This window comes from Monodelphis domestica, chromosome 1, assembly GCF_027887165.1.
Source record: "Monodelphis domestica isolate mMonDom1 chromosome 1, mMonDom1.pri, whole genome shotgun sequence".
Taxonomy (NCBI): Eukaryota; Metazoa; Chordata; class Mammalia; order Didelphimorphia; family Didelphidae; genus Monodelphis; species Monodelphis domestica.
The window spans coordinates 354677384-354698670 of record NC_077227.1 but is presented as its reverse complement, the minus strand read 5'-3'; the positions used below and the strand labels follow the sequence as shown (position 1 = coordinate 354698670).

Here is a 21287-nt window from a genome sequence, read left to right as displayed (position 1 = left end):
ATTTAAGACCCCATGATAGCCCAATTTAAATTTTTTTCTACTTTTACTTCTTTCTACAGCTACTGAAACTATTGTTCTCTCTTACCGCTACACTCACAACCTTTTTTTTGGAATACCATCTCTTTTGGTTTTTGTGATTCTGCTTTTTCTTGGTTCTTCTCTTAGTTGTATGACTACTCCTTTTTTTATAATCCATTTCCTTCCTCTAAGTGTACATGTCCTCAATCTTGGGCTCCCTTAGTTTCTCTCCTTCAGCTAATGTCTTTGAGAAAGCAGTCTAAGTGACTTTTCTCACTCCTTTAACTCTCTAAAATCTGATTTAATCATTCACCTAAAACTTCAATTTGGTTACTTCAAAAACTTCAAAGTTACCAATTGCCAAATCTCATGGACTTTTCTCAGTCCTGTTCCTGCCAAGGCTCTTTGAAGCATCTGACACTATTGATCACACTTTTCTCCTGGATACTTTCTTTTCTTTGGGTTTTTGACATTGCTCTCTTTTGGTTTCTTACCTAGCTGACCACTCAGCTCTGTTTGTCGGATCTTCACCCATTTAATGCCTATTGAACATGGGTATTCTTCAAGACTGTTCAGGGCTTTCTCTTTTCTCTCTGGACTCTCTACTAGGTGATCTCATCAGCTTTTATGGGTTCAGTTGTTATCTCTATGCAGATCCTTCCTGGATCTATATACCCAGTTCTAATCTCACTTTTGAGCTCCAGTTCCTCATTACCAACTGCTTTTTGGACATCTATAACTGGATGTCCTATAGGTACTTCAAACTAAATATATTTAAGACAACTCATAATCTCCTATTCCTTCAAACCTTCCCTCTTTCCAGGTTCCTTATTACTATTGAAGATTCCACCATCTTCTTAATGTTCCCTGACTTTCAATTTTGATATCATCCTTGACAAACTCACTTAAAAAAAAAACAAAACAACCCTTACCTTCTGTCGTGGAATCAATACTGTGTATTGGTTCCAAGGCAGAAGAGCGGTAAGGGCTAGGCAATGGGGGTCAAGTGACTTGCCTAGGATCACATAGCAAAGAACTGAGGCCAGATTTGAACCCAGGACCTCCACTTTCTAGGATACACTGAGCCACCTTCTTGCCCCCAACAAACTCTCATTTTCACTTACCTACTTGGATAATCACTGCCAAATCTTGCTTATACTTCCACAATATCTTCTGTGTATAGTCCTTTCACTCTATTCAGAAAGCTACTGATCTTGTTCTATCACTCACTCATTACTCTTACTGGGACTAGTATAATAATATTCTAATTGGTCTCTTTGCCTCATTTCCCTCCCCCCTTCCAGTCCATCCTCCATTTAGCATCTAAAGCAATTTTTCCAAAGTGCAAGCCTGACCATGCTTATTCAACAAATTTCAGAATCTCCTTGTTATCTTCAACTCAAACACAAATATTTGGCATTTACAGCTCTTTATATCCTGGACCTTTCCTATCTTTCTAGTCTTCAAATATTTTACTCCCCTCCACGAACTCTTATTTGCCACATGCTTATTTGTCCATTTGCTTTTCTTCACAAAACTCTGATTTCCATGCCAGGAATGCTCTCTGCACTTCTGCCTCAGCTCCCTAGCTTCCATCAAGCTTCAATTTAAGGTCTCTCTAGGAAGCCTTTCTTGGTCTTCCCAGTTTCTAGTACCTTCTTCTCTAATATCACCTCCTTTGGTATATATCTTATAGGTTTTGTTGTTGTTGTTGCTCAATTGTTTCAGTAGGGGTTTTCATGGCAAAGATCCCAAAGTGGTTAAGCATTTCTTTTTCCAGTTCATTTTATAGATGAGGAAACTGAAGCAAACAGTGTTAAAGGACTTACCCAGGATCATACAACTAATAAGTGTCTGAGATTTGACTTCAGTTCGTTCTGACGCTAGGCTTGGTGCACTTTTCATTGTGCCACCTAGCTAGCCCTATCTTGTATGTATCTGGTTATTTCTATGCCCCCCCCCCATTAGAATGTGCATCCCTTATTCGAGGGACCTGTTTTTGCACTTCTTTAAATCACTAGTTGCCTAACATATGGTAAGTAGTTAATAAATGTTGTTAACTGACTGATAGATAATATCATTTGCCTTAATATGTTCAGTTTTCACCTATATACAGATAACTCTCAGAGGTAGCTGAGTGGCAAGTTGACAGAGTACTATGACTTGAGTCAAGAACACTTAAGTTTGAATCCAGTCTCTGATACTTACTAGTGTGTGACCCTGGGTAAGTCACTTAACCTCTATTTACCTCAGTTTCCTTGACTTTAAAATGAGTAGACCAATAGTCTATCTCTTAAGGATGTTGGGAGGATTAAATGTGAAAATATTTGTAAAGTGCTTAGTTACTGGCACATAGCAGGCATTTAATAAATTCTTTCTCCTTTCTTTCATTACCTGACCTTCCTCCTTCTTTCCTCTGTCCCTCCTGTCCTTCTTTCATTCCTTCCTTTCTCTCAGAGATCTACATGTCTAGCCTTAATAGTCCCTCCCTCCCCCTAGTCCCTGTCACTTCCATCTCTATTTGTCTGCTGGACATCTCCAAGAATATGTCCCAGAGACAGCTAAAATTCATCATTTCTAGAATGGAACCCTTCCTCTCTCCTAAACATGCATTTTTTTTTACTGCCTTTCCTATTTCATGGGTGGGGCTATCAACTTCCTCCTTGTCATCCAAGTTTGTAACCCAAGAATCATTTTGGACTCTTTTCTTTCACCCATCCCCCTCCATATCCAATCAACTTCCAATTCTTGATGATCTCACCCCTGCCCTCATCATCACTACCATTTGTCCTCTTACTGTCTTCCACATAGTCACCACTCAAGTTCAGTCCATCATCTGTCTTACCTACAATATCGTAATAGTTTCCCAAGTAGCCTACTGCCTTCTGTTTTTCCCTTCTTCAATCTAGGTTTCCAGCTATCATAATAATCTTCCTAGGGGGCAGATGGGTAGCTCAGTGGATAGAATACCAGGCCTAGAGACAGGAGGTCCTGGGTTCAAATCTGGCCTCAGATACTTCCCAGCTGTGTGACCTTGGGCAAGTCACTTGACCTCCATTGCCTAGCCCTTACCACTCTTCTGCCTTGGAAACAAATCACAGTATTGATTCCAAGATGGAAGGTAAGGGTTTAAAAAAATAATCTTCCTATTGCACAGATCTGATAATGTCACTTAAACTTTCAGAAGCAACACCCCCTCCCCATCCCTCTGCCCTTCGCTTCTAGGATACAAAACAAACTCCAACCTTTGAAGGACATCACAATCTACAAGCTAACTTTCCAGCTTTATTTCACATCACCCCTCTTCTTAGCCAACTTGGCCTATTAGTTGTTTCCCTAATTTTACATGTCATCTTCTGTCTCTCCTCTTCCAAAGTATTCCTCATTTTTGGAGAGGACTCCTTTTTTCATCTCTGCCTTTCACAATCCATAACTTCTTAAAAGGCTTGACTCTGATACCACCTCCTCCAGGAAACCTTCCTGGATCTCTGACACTTTTCTGTAATTAGTGCTCCCTTCTCTCTCAAAATTTCCTAGAGCATTTTGTCTGAGTTCTACTTTGTTTCCCTTTACTTCTTACCTTGTATCAGAGTGATCTGAGCTCCTATCATAAGTATCTGGTAGAATGTAAACTCCTTGAGGGTAGGGACTTTCATTTTTGCTTTGGTCTCTTATCTCTGAGAAAAGTAACTTGCACAAAAAAAGTATTTAAATTCAGTTGAATTGAATCCTAAGGTATGTCATGTGGAAGAGGAATTGGAAAAACCCTTTTTAAAATTGTAAAGTGTTAGATACATGTATGCTATTATTAGGTATTCTACTTAGCTCCAGAAGGCAGAGCTAGGCCCAATGAATGGAAATTACAGGGAGGTATATTTTGGTTCACCATAAAGAATTTCCTAACCACTCAAGTGAACTTGTGAAGTTGTGAGCTCTCTGTCCCAGGGGGTTTTCAAGAGAAGGCAGGATGACTATTTGTCATGAGTATTGTAGAGGAGATTCCTGCTTATAATAAAGCTTGAACGAAATGACTGTTGAAGGCCCCTCCAGCTCTAGGAGTCCATAAAAAATACACAGAGCAATAGCCTATATTGCCTCTGGTGAGAGTATTTCTGAGGGTAAGAGTGTGTACAGAGAGAGTTGGGCCTGACTGTCAGACTAGTTTTGTGACTTTGGCTAAGACATATCATCTAGCTAGGTCTCAGTTTCCTTCTCTGTAAAATGAAGGGCTTAGATTAGATGCTTTCTAGGTTCCTTTCGCTCTGAAATTTTATGAATTAATTTATTGACTGTAATAATCTCACAGCTGAATTAGTGCATTGGTTCCATAGCTGTTCTCCTGGTCTCCTTTCTCTCCCACTTCAATCCAATCTGTACAGGTGACCAAAGTCATATTCTTTAAATACTCTCTCCTTTGAGCTGGTCACTTTGATGCCAGGAGGATCCCTACTTAAACAGCATCCCCAAGAGAGGTCCCTAAGGGAGTTTAGGGCCAGTCTGAGGAGAGATAAACACTTCTATGTTCTCAGTTCACACACACACACACACACACACACACACACACACACACACGCACACACACACACACACACCAAAGAGATCTTACATTTCCCTCCCTCCTCTCCACCCCTTTTCTCTCTGTCTGTCTGTCTCTCTCTGTCTCTGTTTCTCTCTCTCTCTCTCTGTCTGTTTCTCTCTCTCTCTCTCTCTCTCTCTCTCTCTCTCTCTCTCTCTCTCTCTCTCTCTCTCTCTCTCTCTCTCTCTCTCCCTTTCTCCCTCACTAAGGTCATAGTTTGAAAGGTAACCATGACAACAAGCATCCCAGACTACTCATCAGAAGGTGAGGGTTGATTGAAAGAGACCATCGTTTTCCTGGGAGAGTCAGTATTTACTCTCAGACACTCACCTTGTACTGGTGTTAAACTATGGACAATATAACTTCTAGTGAGGGGGAAAAAGAATCAGCATTTTGTTCTTTATTGGGTACTCTGTGGGGGAGGATTGCAAATTACTCTCAGGGAGAGACATTTTATTTCTGGTGCACGGGGTAGGGGGTGGCGAGTATGCATTTCTGATCACTGTAGTTGGTTTTATAAAGGAAAGAAAAAAGAAGTTATTAGGTTGAATGTGGATCCTGCTGTTCCTCCAGCCTAAAATATTCCCCTGTCCACTGATAATAATCTTCCCATTCCTTCCAGGCTCAAACTCAAGTCCTGCCTCCTCCAAGAAGCTTGCCTGCCCACTGATTTTCCTCTTTCCTGACATGTTACAGAATTTATGTACTGTATCATGCAATGTTTCTCTTTCTTATATAGGCTCAAAGGTTGCTTGGGGGAGGTTACAGAGGTGTACATTTTTGGTTCACTGTAAAGAAGAGCCTTCAAAAAATTGGAGTCGCTCAACAACAGAATAAGCTAACTCAATAGGTAGTGAGTTCACTGTTACTGGAAGTTTTCCAGAAGATAGACTAAATCACATTCAACTCAGGCTCTGAATTGTCCTGATTTACTTTCTAATTGGTTAGAATTTAGCCAGGTACAAGGTTATTGAAGATAGAAACTGTGTCCTATATTTATGTTCTAGTCATCATAATATCTAAACCAACACATGCTAGTGGGACTGAATCTAAACAGAGATGTAGTGTGTTGTCAAAATTGCTGGAACATGATCCATCAGATGTAGGCTCTGTTACTAACTCTATGACCTAGGGAAAGTAATTTTGTGTTTCTAGGTCTCTCTCCCTGTCTAAAATGAGAAGTGGAATTAATCTTTAAAGTTCCTTCCCAGCCAAGATTCTTGTCATATATCCTAATTTTCCAATACTTTCATTCTCTTTTATGTCCAAATCTTCTAATCTAGGATTTCAGGCATGTAAAAATATTTGGAGAATTGAACCCAAAAGGTCATACTATAAGCCTATTGAGTCACTAGACCATAATAACTAACTTAGGAATGAAGGAGGTTAAGAAGTATCACAGTAGATAGTGACCAATCTAAACCACATAAAAGTGTGTCCTAGACCTCCTTTGAAGAAAACTTTTTCTTTGGGTTCATCATTTGGAGAAATAAGTCTACAATACATTCTTATCACTTTGGCCCATCCATTTGGCAATGTATAACACAGACAATGGACAACTTACCATATTTTAACCCTGGGGAGTGCAGAAGACATTATAGATTATGGGACCCCTATCGTAACTACTCAAACTTGAACTAATGTTCTTAACAAGGTCCAACTTTTAGCAAATCTATTTGTTAGGTGTGTTTTAGTAGTTAAATTATGAAGAATAATTATTTATTAACCATAGGTATCAACTGTGGCATTTGGCAAACTTTCAATATGAAATAAGATTGGATAAAGGATAAGAAATGGAAGATGTGTATAATTCACACCTATTTTTGAAATTCAAACAAATTTTCATCTGGTTGTGACATTCAATTTCTCTGACAGTCAGCAATCATTATAACCAGAGAGAACAGATTTAAACAAGCAGATGTTTAGTTGACAAGAGAATTGTCACCAAACTGGTGAATTTGCTAACAGTTTTTCCCTGGTTGCTAACATTAGCTAAAGTTGGTTTTTACCTATTAATAAAAAGGAAACCAAAATGTACTCCTAAGTTTCTTCGGTCTACAATCTCACTAATTTATGGACAGACAGACAGACAGGCAGTGTTGACTTCAAAGAAACACCAACCAGTTAAGTGGAAAATTTCTGATCCTAGGTCAAGAAGAGGTCAATAAAGCAAAATAGTGAAGAGACCAATAAAAAGAATCAGTAAAACAATCTATTAGTAACATTTTTTAAAGGTTTAGTAAGGCCTTCACCTGAAACAAATTAATTAGCCCCATTTTACAGATGTGGAGAACAGGTCAAGAGAGGTTAAATCATTTTCCCAAGGTCACATATCTAATAAAGCAGGAAAAATAGTTTTGACTTCGACCACCAGTCTTCTAAGACTACTTGCCCACCTGTAGGAGATGGGTGAAACAGAGGAATGATTCTCAGAAGCCTAAGAATCTCTGTCCAAGGGAATGGAATGTACCTGAGAAGAAAGGCTAAGAAGTCCTTCAGCTCTTAATAGTCTATGTCTGATATTCCTCAGAGTTCTTATATTCTGTGTTTTTTGCTACAGCTCAGATGGTCCAGGCTCTCCAAACTAAGGTCCCTTCCAGCTCTGACAGTCTATGCTATAAGTTCTCCTTCAGATCTAGTGACTGCAATGCCATAACTTCTTGAGGACAAGTCACTTCCATTATGAGGACTGACCCTGAATGACTAGCTGAAAGACTTTGGGGCTCTTGAGGACATTTCTGATTTCTTAGTTTTTTACTGTAATCTTATAGATGAACTTCAAAAAGAAGCCAGAGAAAGTAGACAAAACCTAGATTCATATCTATAAGTCTGGAATTATTCACTCTATTCCTGATTTACAGAATGCTAGCTCCAGTGTACCTCTAATTCCCCCCAAATCATCTATAACCTGAGGGATTTTCAGGTACCCCTAGTTGCAACCTCTCCCTAGCTTGTTGACCTCACAGCCTATTCCACAAATTTGGGGGCTTAATTAGGCACTTTTCTGGTTTTCTCTCTCTAGGTTACCCTTGGCTTCTTAGATTTCCTTAAGGTCAGGGAGAATATCTTAGAAAAATAACATGATAGAATGCAAAGAACATTAGATAGTAAACTAATCTACATGTATTAGTCTAGTGTTACTCTTGGAACCAAAGGAACTGATCTTCAGTTCTTATAAAAATAAGAATATATAATAATAATATAATAAGAAATCCTGTTGGACCTCAGATGCTTCAGAGCTGTTAAGATGATCAAATGAGATAATGGATATAAAGTGCTTTCTAACTATACAATGTACATATGACTTATTAATACTGTCTTTCCTTAAAATGTCTAGCATAGTGTTGGTTGCAGAACAGGTACTTCCCAAATCTTGTTTGCCTTAAAGTAAATGGGGATCAATTCCCTTCTCTATTGAGTGCTGTCCATGGTATCTCTAAAAACACCCTCTGGAGGGGGGGCAGCTGAGTGACTCAGTGGATTGAGTCAGGCCTAGAGACAGGAGGTCCTGGGTTCAAATCTGACCTCAGACACTTCCTAGCTGTGTGACCCTGGGCAAGTCACTTAACCCCCATTGTCTAGCCCTTACCGCTGTTCTGGCTTAGAAAAATACACAGTATTGATTCTAAGAAAGAAGGCAAGGGTTTAACAAATAAATAAATAAAAACACCTACTTGCATAATGCATAATTGATTAATGCCAGCCCATCCGGCTTCCTGTGATTAACTCCTTTGCCATGTCAATGCTCCATCTTATTATGGCATCCAGTTCCTGGTTTCTATAGGTATGATTACCATTCAACAGTATGCAGGCAGGTAGCACATGACAGAAAGAACAGGAACCAGTAGACCTGGGTTCAAATTCTGGTTGTTGTTTTTTTTTTCCCTGTGTATATGTGACCTTGGGTTAAGTCAATTCCCCACTCAGAGCTTCAGTTCTCTCATTTGTAAAATGGAGATAGTAAGCGGTATAGTCCTTTTCTCACAAGGTTGTAATGGAGACACCTTATAAATTATAAAGTGCTCCTTCAGTATGGGATACTTGGTGATTGGCAAGGCTGTTAAAAATGCCTGGTGGTTGTCCAAATGTAAACACCACTTCATTTTCTCCATGAGGCACTTTGTGTCCATTAAAAGTCTTGCTAAAGAAATTAGTGCTGGAGAAAGCTATTTGTCAACTACTAATTTTCGGTTTCAGTGGCCTAATTCTTGTGAGTCAGAGCTAAATCAGTGGTGCTAGATGGTTAGGTTTCTTTCAAGGCAAACACCACTCACTACTTGGACTCAAGAACACCGTATGCAGGGTAGTGGTGATGGCGGGGTGAAATGACATTCTGTTAAGGGACACTGATGACGTGTGACACACTTGGGTAGGGGTGGCACGTGACAGCTAGGAATAAAGCCAATGGATCCTTTGGGGACCCAGTCTCAAAGCTCAGGACCGAAGATCTTGGCTCCGTTTTCTTATGGTCATCTCCAGGAGTTGAACTTCTTGGTCTTTCCTTGACAAAGGGCCCCTGGGGCCTCGGGTTCATCAGGAGAGGGAGCTGTGAGGACAGAGTAAGTTATAGCCTCAGGGAGGATGGCAATTATCTGAAAATCCAAGCAACTTACCTCAGAGCTGACCCCTTGGGTGTCGCAATGCCGTAGCCTTTAGAATCCAAGTTACCTCCCACCTTCATGGTGTCACAGGGCTTCCGCTGCTCAATGTATTCATTCATCGTAGACTCCAGCAGGTAGGCATACTTGCCTTTGGACTTCCTCACCCGGATCATGCCCTCCTCTGTGGTTCTCACAAAAACCGAGGGCTCAGCTGACTTCATATATGTCCACATCTTCTCAAAGACAGCAATCTTTGACCTCTGGCGTGGGACAGAAACACAGTCACCTTTTAGCGCTCACTGGTTGGAGTCCTGCAGCAGGCACACACATTAGTGAATTACTGAGCAAGGCTTGATCACACTGTCATCAGTATAATCAGCACAGGAAGAAATAAATTATGGGTGATTGAAAAATAAGAAACCCTAATTGATACCAAAAAATTGGCATATACATATAACCATAAGCAAGTTGCCTAACTTCTTTAGCTTTACTTTTTTCACTTCTAAAATGGTTTTCTGTACATTTTAAAGCACTATATAAATGTAAGTATTATTATTAGTATTATTATTATTACTCCATTCTGATATTATGTAAGATCCTTATGAGAAGGGACTGTTTCATTTTAGTTTTAGGGTCACATACTCATAGCAAATATCTGCTAAATGCTTGTTGACTTATTGATTCCACCTTCCGATATTCTTAGGGTTAGACAACTGTAACAAAAGACATCACATCATTATTCAAATATGCCAGCCCACTAAGTTTCACTTAGTTTGATTCCTTCTATAAACACCCAATTTTCTAGGATAGAGTAGGCTTTAACCTAAGAGTGAAAATTAGTACTTAAGAAAACTGATAATTAATTTTCAACTTTCCTTCTAAATCGTCCCCTCCAACCAGATTGATCTACATACTGCCCCTGGAATATACCCATGAATGGCTGTGGGGTATAGTTGAAAGTTTAATAAATTTAGCTTCAAAAGTTTGGGGTCTGAATACCAGCCCTACCATCTGCTAGTTATGAGACTATAGTCAAGTTTGCTCACCTCTCTCATTCCTCCTCAATAAATTGGAGGACTAAAGGAAACACACATTTATTAAGTGCCTACTATTTACCAGGCACTTTGCTAAGCACTTTACAAATACCTTTATCCCCACAATCGCCTTGGGAGGTAGGGGCTATTATTATCATCCTTCTTTTACAGTGGTGAAAATTGAGGCAGATAGAGGTCAAGTGACTTGTCCAGAAAAGGGAGGATGTTGAGCTCAGAGAAGAAAAGACTCAATGGGGATGACAATTCTCTTCATGTGACTGAAGGGTTGTCATGTGGAAGAGGAATTAAGTATATTCTTCTTAGCCCACAGAATAAAACTAGGAACAATTTATAGATGTTAGAAAAAAGGAAATTTAGGCATGACATTCAGAAAACCTTCTGACCAGGAAAGCTGACCAAAGGGGCAATGGGAATTGGAATGGATTCTTTTCACGGACATGCCGGATTAGATGACTGGGAATAATTTCCTTCTAGCTCTATAATTACGTTTTCTGTGGCTAGGAAGAGAAGACACTGGGGGTAGGGAACCCAGTTAGGAGGCTTCTATGATAGGATTTTCTGGGCAGCAGATAACAAAAGCCTATGCTAGGATATACATAGATAGCATGCTTAAATGTTCAGATGACACTGAACTGAGAGGGGGAGAGGTGTGCAGTTAACACCTTGGAGAATGAAATGAGATAATTTTTTTTGACAGGCTATACTGATGGGCCAAATTTAACAAGATGAATTTTAATAGAGATGAATGTAAGGTCTTGTACTTTGGTTAAAAAAAATCAGTTGCCTGGGGTTTGGATGGGGGGGATAGGTTTAGACAGCAGCTTATTTTTTTAAAAAAATTGAAGCTTTTACTAACTATAAGCTTAAGTAGAGGTGGTAAGAATGTCTGCCATCACCATTTATATTTTAAAAATGATATTCTCATAAATAAAAGAGAAATATGCAAATTAAACTATGGTCAAATATTTAGATGGTGCAAGGAATATCAAGAGAAGAGAAAACATAGTATAAAGAATGGGAGATGGAATTTCATTTGGCATGATAAGATCATTAGAGAAAAAGACAGTTTTTTTTGGTAGAACTGAAAAGACATATGAACAGAAATATATAGGAAATAAATATGGTTATACTGTTTTACACCAATGTCCTATCCTAAGAACCAAAGTTCCCATCATTGTGGCCAATGAATACCAAAGGATGATGTGTGGCAGGTGTGCTGATAAATGCTTGGAGTATATTTGTTCCTGGATAACTCCTTTCATCTAGACTCCTAAAGTTTTTCACATATCCTAATTAATCAACCAATGTAAGGTGATGTAACTAATTTAGGCTGTATATCATAACCACAGGGAGCAGAATTCAGAATGTCATATTGGTTTAAAAATGGGCCACTCTTCCCTCCCTCTGCTCAGAACTCAATCTGTCTCATACAAGACCAAAATATGGCCTATAACTGTTTCTCCATTTATATAGTAATATATAGTTTGCAAACACTTCCTCGTCTATTTTTTCATTTCATCCTAAAAACCTCCCTAGGAAGTAGACAAAGAAGGATGACCACCCCCACTTTACAGATAATGAAAATGAGTTCCACAAAGGTAACTCAGCCTTCCTAAGGACACATAGCTGGAGGATCAGAGCTGGCATTTGAAACCATTACTTCTGATTCAATTCAACAAATATTAACTAAGAGCCTACTATGTTCAGACACTCATTTCATTTCCCACTGCATCATCCGGCCATTTGAGCACCTAAGCAAGAGGCATATGTTGTGGAATCCTCCCTCCATCTACCTAATGAGAGTCAGAGACTTTTACCTTTTTGTCCTGACGTGGTCACCCAGCTGTAATATTTTAGAGCTGTAGAAGAACCCTTAGAAATAATCTAGTTCATCCTCTTTATTTTACAGATGACCAAATAGGATCAGAAAGGGAAAGTGATTTGTTTGTCATAGACTCAATAATTTAATAGCGGTCAAGCCAGAATTAAAACACAGATTTTTTGATCCCTGGTTCAGGGCTCTTTCTGCTATACTTCCTTAATTCAATGTTTCTTTCTCACTTATTACATAGGCGTCTCAGGATAGAAGCCTTGCTATGGTGTAGAATTTCTGAGAACATTAGTCTCCTTGGGCCTCTTTTCCAGGCCCTGATACTTGCCCCTGTGGACTGATTTAAACTAAGACTCAATTGTATTCTCTTCATTGTTTTCATTATGAAAGCTGTAATGACTGTGGAATCCACCCCCCAGGAATCACTCCAAGATTTTGTTCTCTGTGGTTTAGAAAGGTTAACTAAAATGACACAGAGATTAGAGAAAGAAACATGTAGAAAGGGATTAGGGGAGATCAATTTGCATGAAACCACAAAAACAGGATGAAAAAGTACCATTATGGTCCATAAATAACCAGAAGGTAACTTTAAAAATGAACAGAGGGGAAATAAATGTTGTATTTTAGGAGAGGGTCAGGAATGGAGGAAACTGGAAACTTTAAAGCTAGGTGAGGGTGCAAACAAAAACTCTGACTGGTAGTAAGTGGGCAGGGGAACACCATGTCAAAAAGCAGGGATCAGAAACAGGCCAGAGAAGAGGAGGGAAATCTGACCAAATCATAGAATCTTAGCAAAGGTAGGGAGACCTAGGAGACCAAAGCTGGATGAGATCTTAGAACAATGAGCTGGAAAGGACTTGAATGTCAGGCTGATAGTAAACCTGGATATCCTTTACTCCTCTTCATCTTACAAATGAGGAAATTGAAGTTCAGAGATGGAAAGTAATTTGCCCAAGGTCATAACAAATTAGTTACAGTTCAGGCTTCCAAAAGGGACATGGAATCATATCCACCATGTAATACTAACCCCTTTGCCCCAGGGCATTCCCAACTCACCAATCAGAATTTGTATCTGAGAAGCAAGAAAGCCACTTTGGATTAGTGTTCAATTCCTGGTTGACCCTGGATTCCATCTCTAAATTCTAAGAGGGCAGTTCTATGATTCTGCAAAATGTCCCGTAGATCCTTCAGTAATCTGAAGGAAGGGGAGGTTGCTTTCTGTTTTATGGGCATGGATTCACTGAATTAGTCCACTATCCTTTTTGTACAACATACATAGCACCTATGGTGCCCACTTGCATATTTGTTAGTTATATTATTAATGGTGGTGATAATATTATTTCTATTATACATTTCTTTCTCCCCCCTTTAGTGAAAAATGACTTCCTGGTTTCCCCTACCCTAAAGAATTCTTTAGTTGATCCTGCCTCCAGCGTCCCATAAGCAATCTCGGTTTGTTTGGCCAGGTCTTCAGCACTTTCAATAGGAGACACCATCCTTTCCACAGTCAGGAAGGCTGCCAGGTTAGCCGTGTATGAGGAGATGATGATCAAGGTGAAGAACCACCAGACGCCACCAACAATTCGGCCAGACAGAGACCTATACACCAAAAGGAAAAGGAATAAGAAACAAAGGCAGGAGATTCAACTGATGCTCTGTTATCATTGTGATAGTCAGGAGACTGCATGAGTTTCATCCACAGTTAGGAAGGATGGGAGGATCCAAAGATGAGAGTGAATTTCCTCATAACAGAAGAGAACATCTGGGGCCCTGGTGGTCCCCTCAAGTGACAAAGCATGTACACATCTGTGCCATATATTTACTTGTCCACATACAACTAGGCTCTTACCCATTTGCATGTAAATATATAACTGTCCAAACACTTTTAGAGAAATGCACACCAATTCTTCTAAAGTACAAATATACAGGGGCAGAGCGGTATAATGAAAAAAGAGTGACAGACTTGGAATCAAGGATTCTAGGTTTGAATATTGGCTCCAGTGCTTATTATTTATTGTGACCTTGAAGAAGCCACAACTTCTAGGATCCTCTTTTCATTTACAAACAGGGATAGCAATACTACTTTTCTTTGTATCAGGATGTTGTTATAGCAAGAGTGTTTCAAAAATATTAAAATGAGAAATGACTATGAGTTCCTATTAGGCAAATATATAAGGGGCAGCTAGGTCACAAAGTAGACAGAACCCTGGAAGGAAAAACTGGGAGGAAAATCTGAGTTCAAATCTGACTTCAGATACTCACTTAGCTTGGTGTCACTTGGCAAGTCACTTGACCTTATTTGCCTCAGTTTCCTCATTTTTTATATAAGCTGAAGAAAGAAATGGCAAACTACTCCAGTATCTTTGCTAAGAAAATACAAAATTTGGTCACAAAGAGTTGAACAAGTCTGAAATGACTGAACCCAATAGCCTTAGGAAATATATAGCTGTACAAAGAGAATCATATAATTTTATATCTGATAAGAAACCTTAGGATTTATCTTTTCCAGCCCCTTCTTTTTACATAGGAGGACACTGATACTTACAAAGGGATGTGACTTGTTTATGTTCATCCTAGTGATCTCACACCTTTGCATGCATTTATTCAATAAAAACTTATTAAGCATTTACTATGTGTCAGATACTAGGTTAAGCACTGGGGATATAAAAATGAAAACACAATGGTCCTTGCACTCTAGAAACTTACATTGTATTGGGGAAAAAACAAATACAACATACTCTCTAGACTGCAGGAACTAGAGCGTAGGAGTGGGGATTTGGATGGGCTTCCTGTAGGAGTTAGCACTTACACTGGACTTTGAGGTGCCCTAGGGATTTTATAAGGCAGGATGGGGGTGGAAGGATGACATTACAGACCTGGGGCACAGTCAGAGCAAAGGCAAGGAGAGGGAATACACATATAGGAAACAACAAGGGGTTATTTTGGCTGGAATGTAGAGTACAGTAAAATGTCCATCTTTTTGAGCCAAAGGCTGAAGGAACAACTTTAAAGGTCAAAAAGAGAAGTTTCACTTTTACTCTGGAGGTGAAAAGAAGGCACTGGAGCATCTTTTGCATGGAAGTGACAAGATCGAACTTTTGCTTTAAGAGTCCACTTTAGCTGCTGTGTGGAGGATGGATTGGAGAGGGGAAAGAATGTAGGCTGGGCGACCAACTAGGAGGTTATTGCAATGGGCAAGTCAAGACGGAGTGGGAGCTAAGGTGTTGGCTTGTTTAAGCAGAGAGAAAGGGATGGATGTGAGAAATGGTGTGGAGGTCAAATCAACATGGCCTGGCAACTGATTTGATATGGTGGTAGATAAAGTAAAGTATATAATCCCAAGGTTTAAAACCCGGGGGACTAGAACTATCTATGGTGGTATCTTCAAAGGAATATGGAAATTAGGAACAGGAGGGTATTTGAGAAGAGATATAATGAGTTCTATTTTAGACATTAAGAGTTTTCGATATAGGGTTCTAATGGAATTACCAGATAGTTGGTGATTATGCTAGGATTGAGAGGAGACATTGGGTTTGGATGGATAAATCTCAGTACTATCTGCATAGAGGTGGTAGATGAACCCATGGGAGAGAAAGTACAGGGGAGAGAGAGAGAGAGAGAGAGAGAGAGAGAGAGAGAGAGAGAGAGAGAGAGAGAGAGAGAGAGAGAGAGAGAGAGAGAGAGAGAGAGAGAGAGAGAGGCAGACACAGAAAGAGAAAGAGGGGTGGGAGGGAAGGAAGGAGAGAGAGAGAGAGAGAGAGAGAGAGAGAGAGAGAGAGAGAGAGAGAGAGAGAGATAGAGAGAGAGAGAGAGAGAGAGAAATGAATTATGGTTTATCAAAAGAAACCAAAAAAAGAACCCTGGGAAGCAGGAAGAGAGCAGGAAGAGAGCTACTATCATGAAAACCCAGGGATGAGAGAGTATGTGTGGGAGGAGAAGATGTCCAATAGTGTGAAATGCTGCAGAGTTCAAGAATGAGGACTGCGAAAGAACCATCAGATTGTGCAATTAAGAAATCATTGGTTACCCTGGAGAGAGTAGCTTCAGTTGAGAGATGAAGCTGGAAGTCAGTTTGCAAAGAACTGAGAAATGAGAGGTGACAAAGAGGAGGAAATGAGTATAGATATTTTTATGGGGGGGTTGTTTTTTAGAGCTATAAGATGACAACTGGAGGATATTGAAGGATCAAGAGAAGGTCAGGACTAGAGGAAGATCTGGACATGTTTACAAATAGCAGAGAAGGAGCAAATGATCAATACACATATGAATACATACCACTACATACAAGCATATATAATATGAATATATGCCTGCCAACACAAATATATGACACATAAACATTACACAGAAAGATATACACACCTGTATACCATACTTATATAGCTATATACACAGTCATACACATATAAACACACACATATATATACACACACACACACACTCACACTATCTTCTGTTTTATGATATCCAGAAATAATCTAAGTATGCCTTCTGGCTGTCCTGCTGCTGTTGACAGCCGTCTGCTAGCTCTGCCCTTTTCTGAAAAGGCCACCCAGATGGGTGAGCTAGAAGGAAGAAGCACATTGGGAGGAAATTCCAAATTAGGGCCCATCTTGGCAATGCTACTGCTCTTTTGGGGGAAGGAAGAATTCTTCACAAACTGAGGAGGCTCCCACAAACTGCACAAGAGTACACTCTTGTAACCATAGCAGGAGACATTTTATTCCATATCTCTTTGGCAAATGTGATAACCATACGCTGGGTCTGTGCTATGCTAGGAAAAGAAAAATATCTCCTTCAGTAAAGCTTCTATAATAGATTTGTCCTTTCATTTCTAAATGCTTCAAACATAGGTTAATTCTTCCTTCGCAGGCTGTCTGGGCAAGGTGATGTATTTTAAGCCTGCACCAATGAAGATATGCAGGGTCGGACGTAAGCAACAGTCATAGACATGGAAAAGAAGATCAGAGCTGGAAGGGTCTTGAAACATACAACACAGTTATATTTGTGCTGAAAGGGACCTTAGAATGCAGAATTCAGAGCTGTAGAAGACTTTAGAACCCAGAATGTCAGAACATTAAACCCAGAAACAAAAAGTAGTCTGACTCACTCTATAAAATGGAGATAGGGTCAGAATTGACCCTTGAACTCAAGTCTCCTGTTTCTATACCCCAAATCCTTTCTACTCTGCCATGCTTAATTACCCATGCTTTAATTACCTTAAAAGGAAACTGAATGCCTTCCCTGAAAATTCAGTGGAGAGGGAACCTAAGACTGCCTCTCTGCTCTCCCTGGATTTGTCTTTTATTAATATTTATCTGTGGGGTTTCTAATACCATTTGTCTAGTGTGTTGTATTCCTGCATCTCCTTATACTTAATGGAGACCTTTCAGAGAAATTCTACAGCGGAAAAATCCTGCAAGTGTTATCTGTGGCTTTATCCAAGGGCCATTGGGAGGTGTTCTTCTAACCCTGACACAGATTGGGAGCATCATTTGCATCTCATTCACCAGATGCCACTTTGAAGCTTTTAGTTCAATGCTGGCTCAGATGAAATAACACCCCCAACATTATTTTCCAGGGTTGAGGGGTGATGGGAAGCTCTAGGAGTTGGGACATTTGACTTTGAGTCCCAGCTCTTGCACTGACTAGTTGAGTGACTTTAGTTCCCTCTGGAGCATCTGTAAATTGGGGATTCAATTTCATTCATATCAATAAATACGAAGTCAGCTTTGTGTACAGAACTGTGCTAGGTACTATGTATATGCAGACTTTGTGTATGTCTGTGATATGAAGTTTAGATAATTCAGAATCTCTGCCTTTACTATCTTTAATAATAATTAATTTAATAATAGTTAAACCTAGAGTTTAAGGTTTGCAGAACATTTCATGGACATCTCTTGTGTTCCTCACAGCAATCCTGTGAGGTAGGGGCTATTATTAGTCCCATTTTATAGGCAGGGAAACTGATGCTGGGACTTGCTTAGGGTAACATGGCTTTAAGTGTCTGATATAAGATTTGAACCCAGTCTTCCTGACACCAAGCTCACTATTCCACCATTTTATTTGGCCTCTATGGGGAAGAAGAAGGATAAGACATATGTACAGATAAAGAAAACATAAAATAAAACAATATACATTAGCTAGTTGCTAAACTCTTGAGCAAAACATTCCATTTTCCAACTCTGGGCGTGTTCATTGGCTGCCCACATGCTTGACATTCTCTCCCTCCTCATCTGTCTCCTGGCTTCCTTCAAGTCCCAGCTGAAAACCCACCTTCTACAGGAAGCCAGTCCTAATCCCTCTTACTTCTAGAGCTTTCCTCCCAGAATGATCCTGTTTGTAGCTTGTTGGGTATAGCTATTTGCATGTTGTCTCTTCCCCATTTGACTGTGAGAGCTTGAAAGGAAACATCTGTCTTTTGAGTTTCTTTGTATCCCAAGCATTTAATACAATGCACACAGGGTGAACTTAACAAATATGTATGGACTGATGAAATAAAAGTGCTATGAGAAGTTCCAGAGGGATAGGGAACGACTTCATGGAATAAGTAATATTGGTGATGGGTTTTAAAGGATGAGGCAGAATTCAACAGGGAAGGTGGTAGGGGATTCAAATTCCAAGCACAAAGAACTGGGGATACAAGGGTATGAGGGAGTGCAGTGAGGGCCATGTTCACTGGAAAGACTTTTCTAGTTTGGCTAGAGAATGATAATGATGAACATTGATAGAGGGCTTGCCATGTTCCAAGAACCATGCTAAGAGCTTAGTAATAATAATAACTAATATTTATATAGTACTTTATTGTGTTAGGCACTGTGCTAACCATTTCACAATTATTATTTCATTTGATCCTCATAACAACCCTGGGAGGTAGTTGCTATTATTCTCCCAGTTTTACAAATAAGGAAACTGGTGTAATAGCTAATATTTTATAGTGTTTACTATGTGCTAGGCTCTCTACTAAGCACTTTAGAATAATAATATTTATATAGTACTCTCACTGTGTCAGGCATTGTGCTAAGCACTTTAGAATAATTATCTCATTTAATTCTCAAAACAACCCTGGGGAAGGAGATGCTATTATTATTCCAATTTTGCAGATAAGGAAACTAAGGCAAACAGAGGTTAAGTGACTTGCCCAGGGTCACACAGCTACTAAGTGTCTGAGGCCAGGTTTTAATAATATCAAACATTTGTATAATGTTTACTATATGAGAGGCACTATGGTAAACATTTTATTAACCTCATTTGATCCTCAACCACTCCACTATCCTTGCCAAAAAAACCCCATTGCTATGGTCAATGGAGTCCTGAAGAGTCAGACATGAATGAATGACAAAACAACAATAAAGTAATTTAGCAACTAGCCTTGCAGAATTTGAAGGAGATGCTGTGGGATAAACGAGGATTTCAAAAATTAATTATCTCTAGAATCCACAAAAAGAATTTAGGACCTTGAAATCCATAAGCTCTTAGAAACTTTTTGAGATGTGGCTCCTCCACTGAAGGAGGGAAGCTTTGATTCTTTCTCTGGATCAAACAGCTGCTGAATCAGCTTCTAGATAGTCAGCCTCCTACATATTCCTCTTCTAAGTATGTCTTGGCTTATTGATACACTTCTAGAGATATCTTGTGGAACCCAAGAGAAGTATGAATAGTGCATTATGAAGACTTTTATAAAGACTTAGTCTTGGGGTCAGAAGGTCCAAGTATGATTTTTTTTTCTCAACACATATCATGAGATCCCAAGCAATTAATTTGATTTTTTTTCTAGCTTTAGTTTCCTCATCTGCAAAAGGGAATCATAACAATGCAATACTTATTAGGAATATCATGGTGAAAACTCTTGGTAAACCTTAAAGAATTGCAGAAGACATAAAGGATAATTGTATCCTACAGGGATATATTCTACTGTGTCATTGCTTTTGGCAGTTTAGATACTGCTCAGATTATCTAATTTATGGATCTCTGGTTATCTAGTCAACTACCAGAAATATGGATCATGTCATTAGTTCTAAATCCTAAATATCTGGGTTCAAATTTCATCTTGGATACTTATTACCTATGTAACTGGTTATTTTTTTTAAAGCATGCATATGGGGGTTAGATTCTATATCTCTAAAACTAATATTCATATGCAATCAGTGGCATCATTCTGGTATGACAAGAGAAGTTTCATAGATTGGAAGGAAAACTCTTAGGTTTGTTGTCATGAGAGACAGGAATATGCCCAGGGAACATCAAAATTTATAGCAAATTAGGCCCTTGACCCAGCAATATACATGAGAGCTGAATAAACTAACTCATGATGTTGCATGAGGGTAAAATAGGCTCCCAATTCAAGAGAGTCTAAACTCCTGGAGTTTTAATGAGGCTCTTGATTTGGGAGTTTCAATTGAGAGCTGTATAGGCTCCTGATTCAAGAGTTTGAACTAAAAACTGGAAAGACAGCATTGGGAGTCTGAGCTTTGTGGTGGGTGGCAGAAGAGGAATTAGGCATGGGGAGGCAATGGAAAGAACACTGAGTGCCACAGCAGCAGCTGCCACTAGAACAATGAGAGGGTTAAGTCATGTGGAGGAGAGACGCTATGATTGCTTGATTCAGCTGAAACAGATGATAGTGACATTTTTCTTCTCTCTTTTCTTTTTTTTCCTTTATCTCTCCAAGACAATAAGTTTTTGTTCCAAAGTTTGCTGTTCTTAAAGCTCTGTTTATACTTTCTGTTTTAATCAGTATCAAAGCCAAACTTACACTAGATGAAAGTAAGATAGAATTAGACTGTTTTTGGTTCAAGCTATAGCCTTAATTGTAAATAAGAAAGAAAAAGAATATAAGGATTGGTATAGAGGAAGAAAGACGTCAAACCCCCTCCATCTCAAACATTAGGATTTAGATCCTTGATGGGGGCTCTGAGCTTAAAATGAGAGAATCCTTTGGTTTTAATTATCACTTTGGATAAACTTCTTACAACACTACTGTGCTCAAAGAAATAATGAACTGGAAGAATTCCATGTGAACTGGAACGACCTCCAGGAATTGATGCAGAGTGAGAGGAGCAGAACCAGGAGAACATTGTACACAGAGATGGATACACTGTGGTACAATCGAACGTAACGGACTTCTCTACTAACAGCAATGCAATGATTCAGGACAATTCTGAGGGATTTATGAGAAAGAACACTATCCACATTCAGAGGAAGAT

At 39.3% G+C, this 21287-nt stretch overlaps 1 protein-coding gene across 4 annotated transcripts in view; it reads right to left on the bottom strand.

Moving 5' to 3' along the window:
- The window catches only part of GRIA1 (glutamate ionotropic receptor AMPA type subunit 1), a 350823-nt gene that overhangs the window by 47755 nt on the left and 281781 nt on the right, over positions 1–21287 (bottom strand). For all 4 annotated transcript variants that reach the window (XM_056811492.1, XM_003339564.4, XM_001379328.4 and 1 more), the window contains 2 exons: positions 13482–13680; positions 9208–9455 (listed from right to left, as the gene is read on the bottom strand). In XM_056811492.1, the coding sequence (XP_056667470.1) occupies positions 9208–9455; positions 13482–13680 (447 nt within the window). The remainder of the gene's footprint in view (positions 1–9207; positions 9456–13481; positions 13681–21287) is intronic.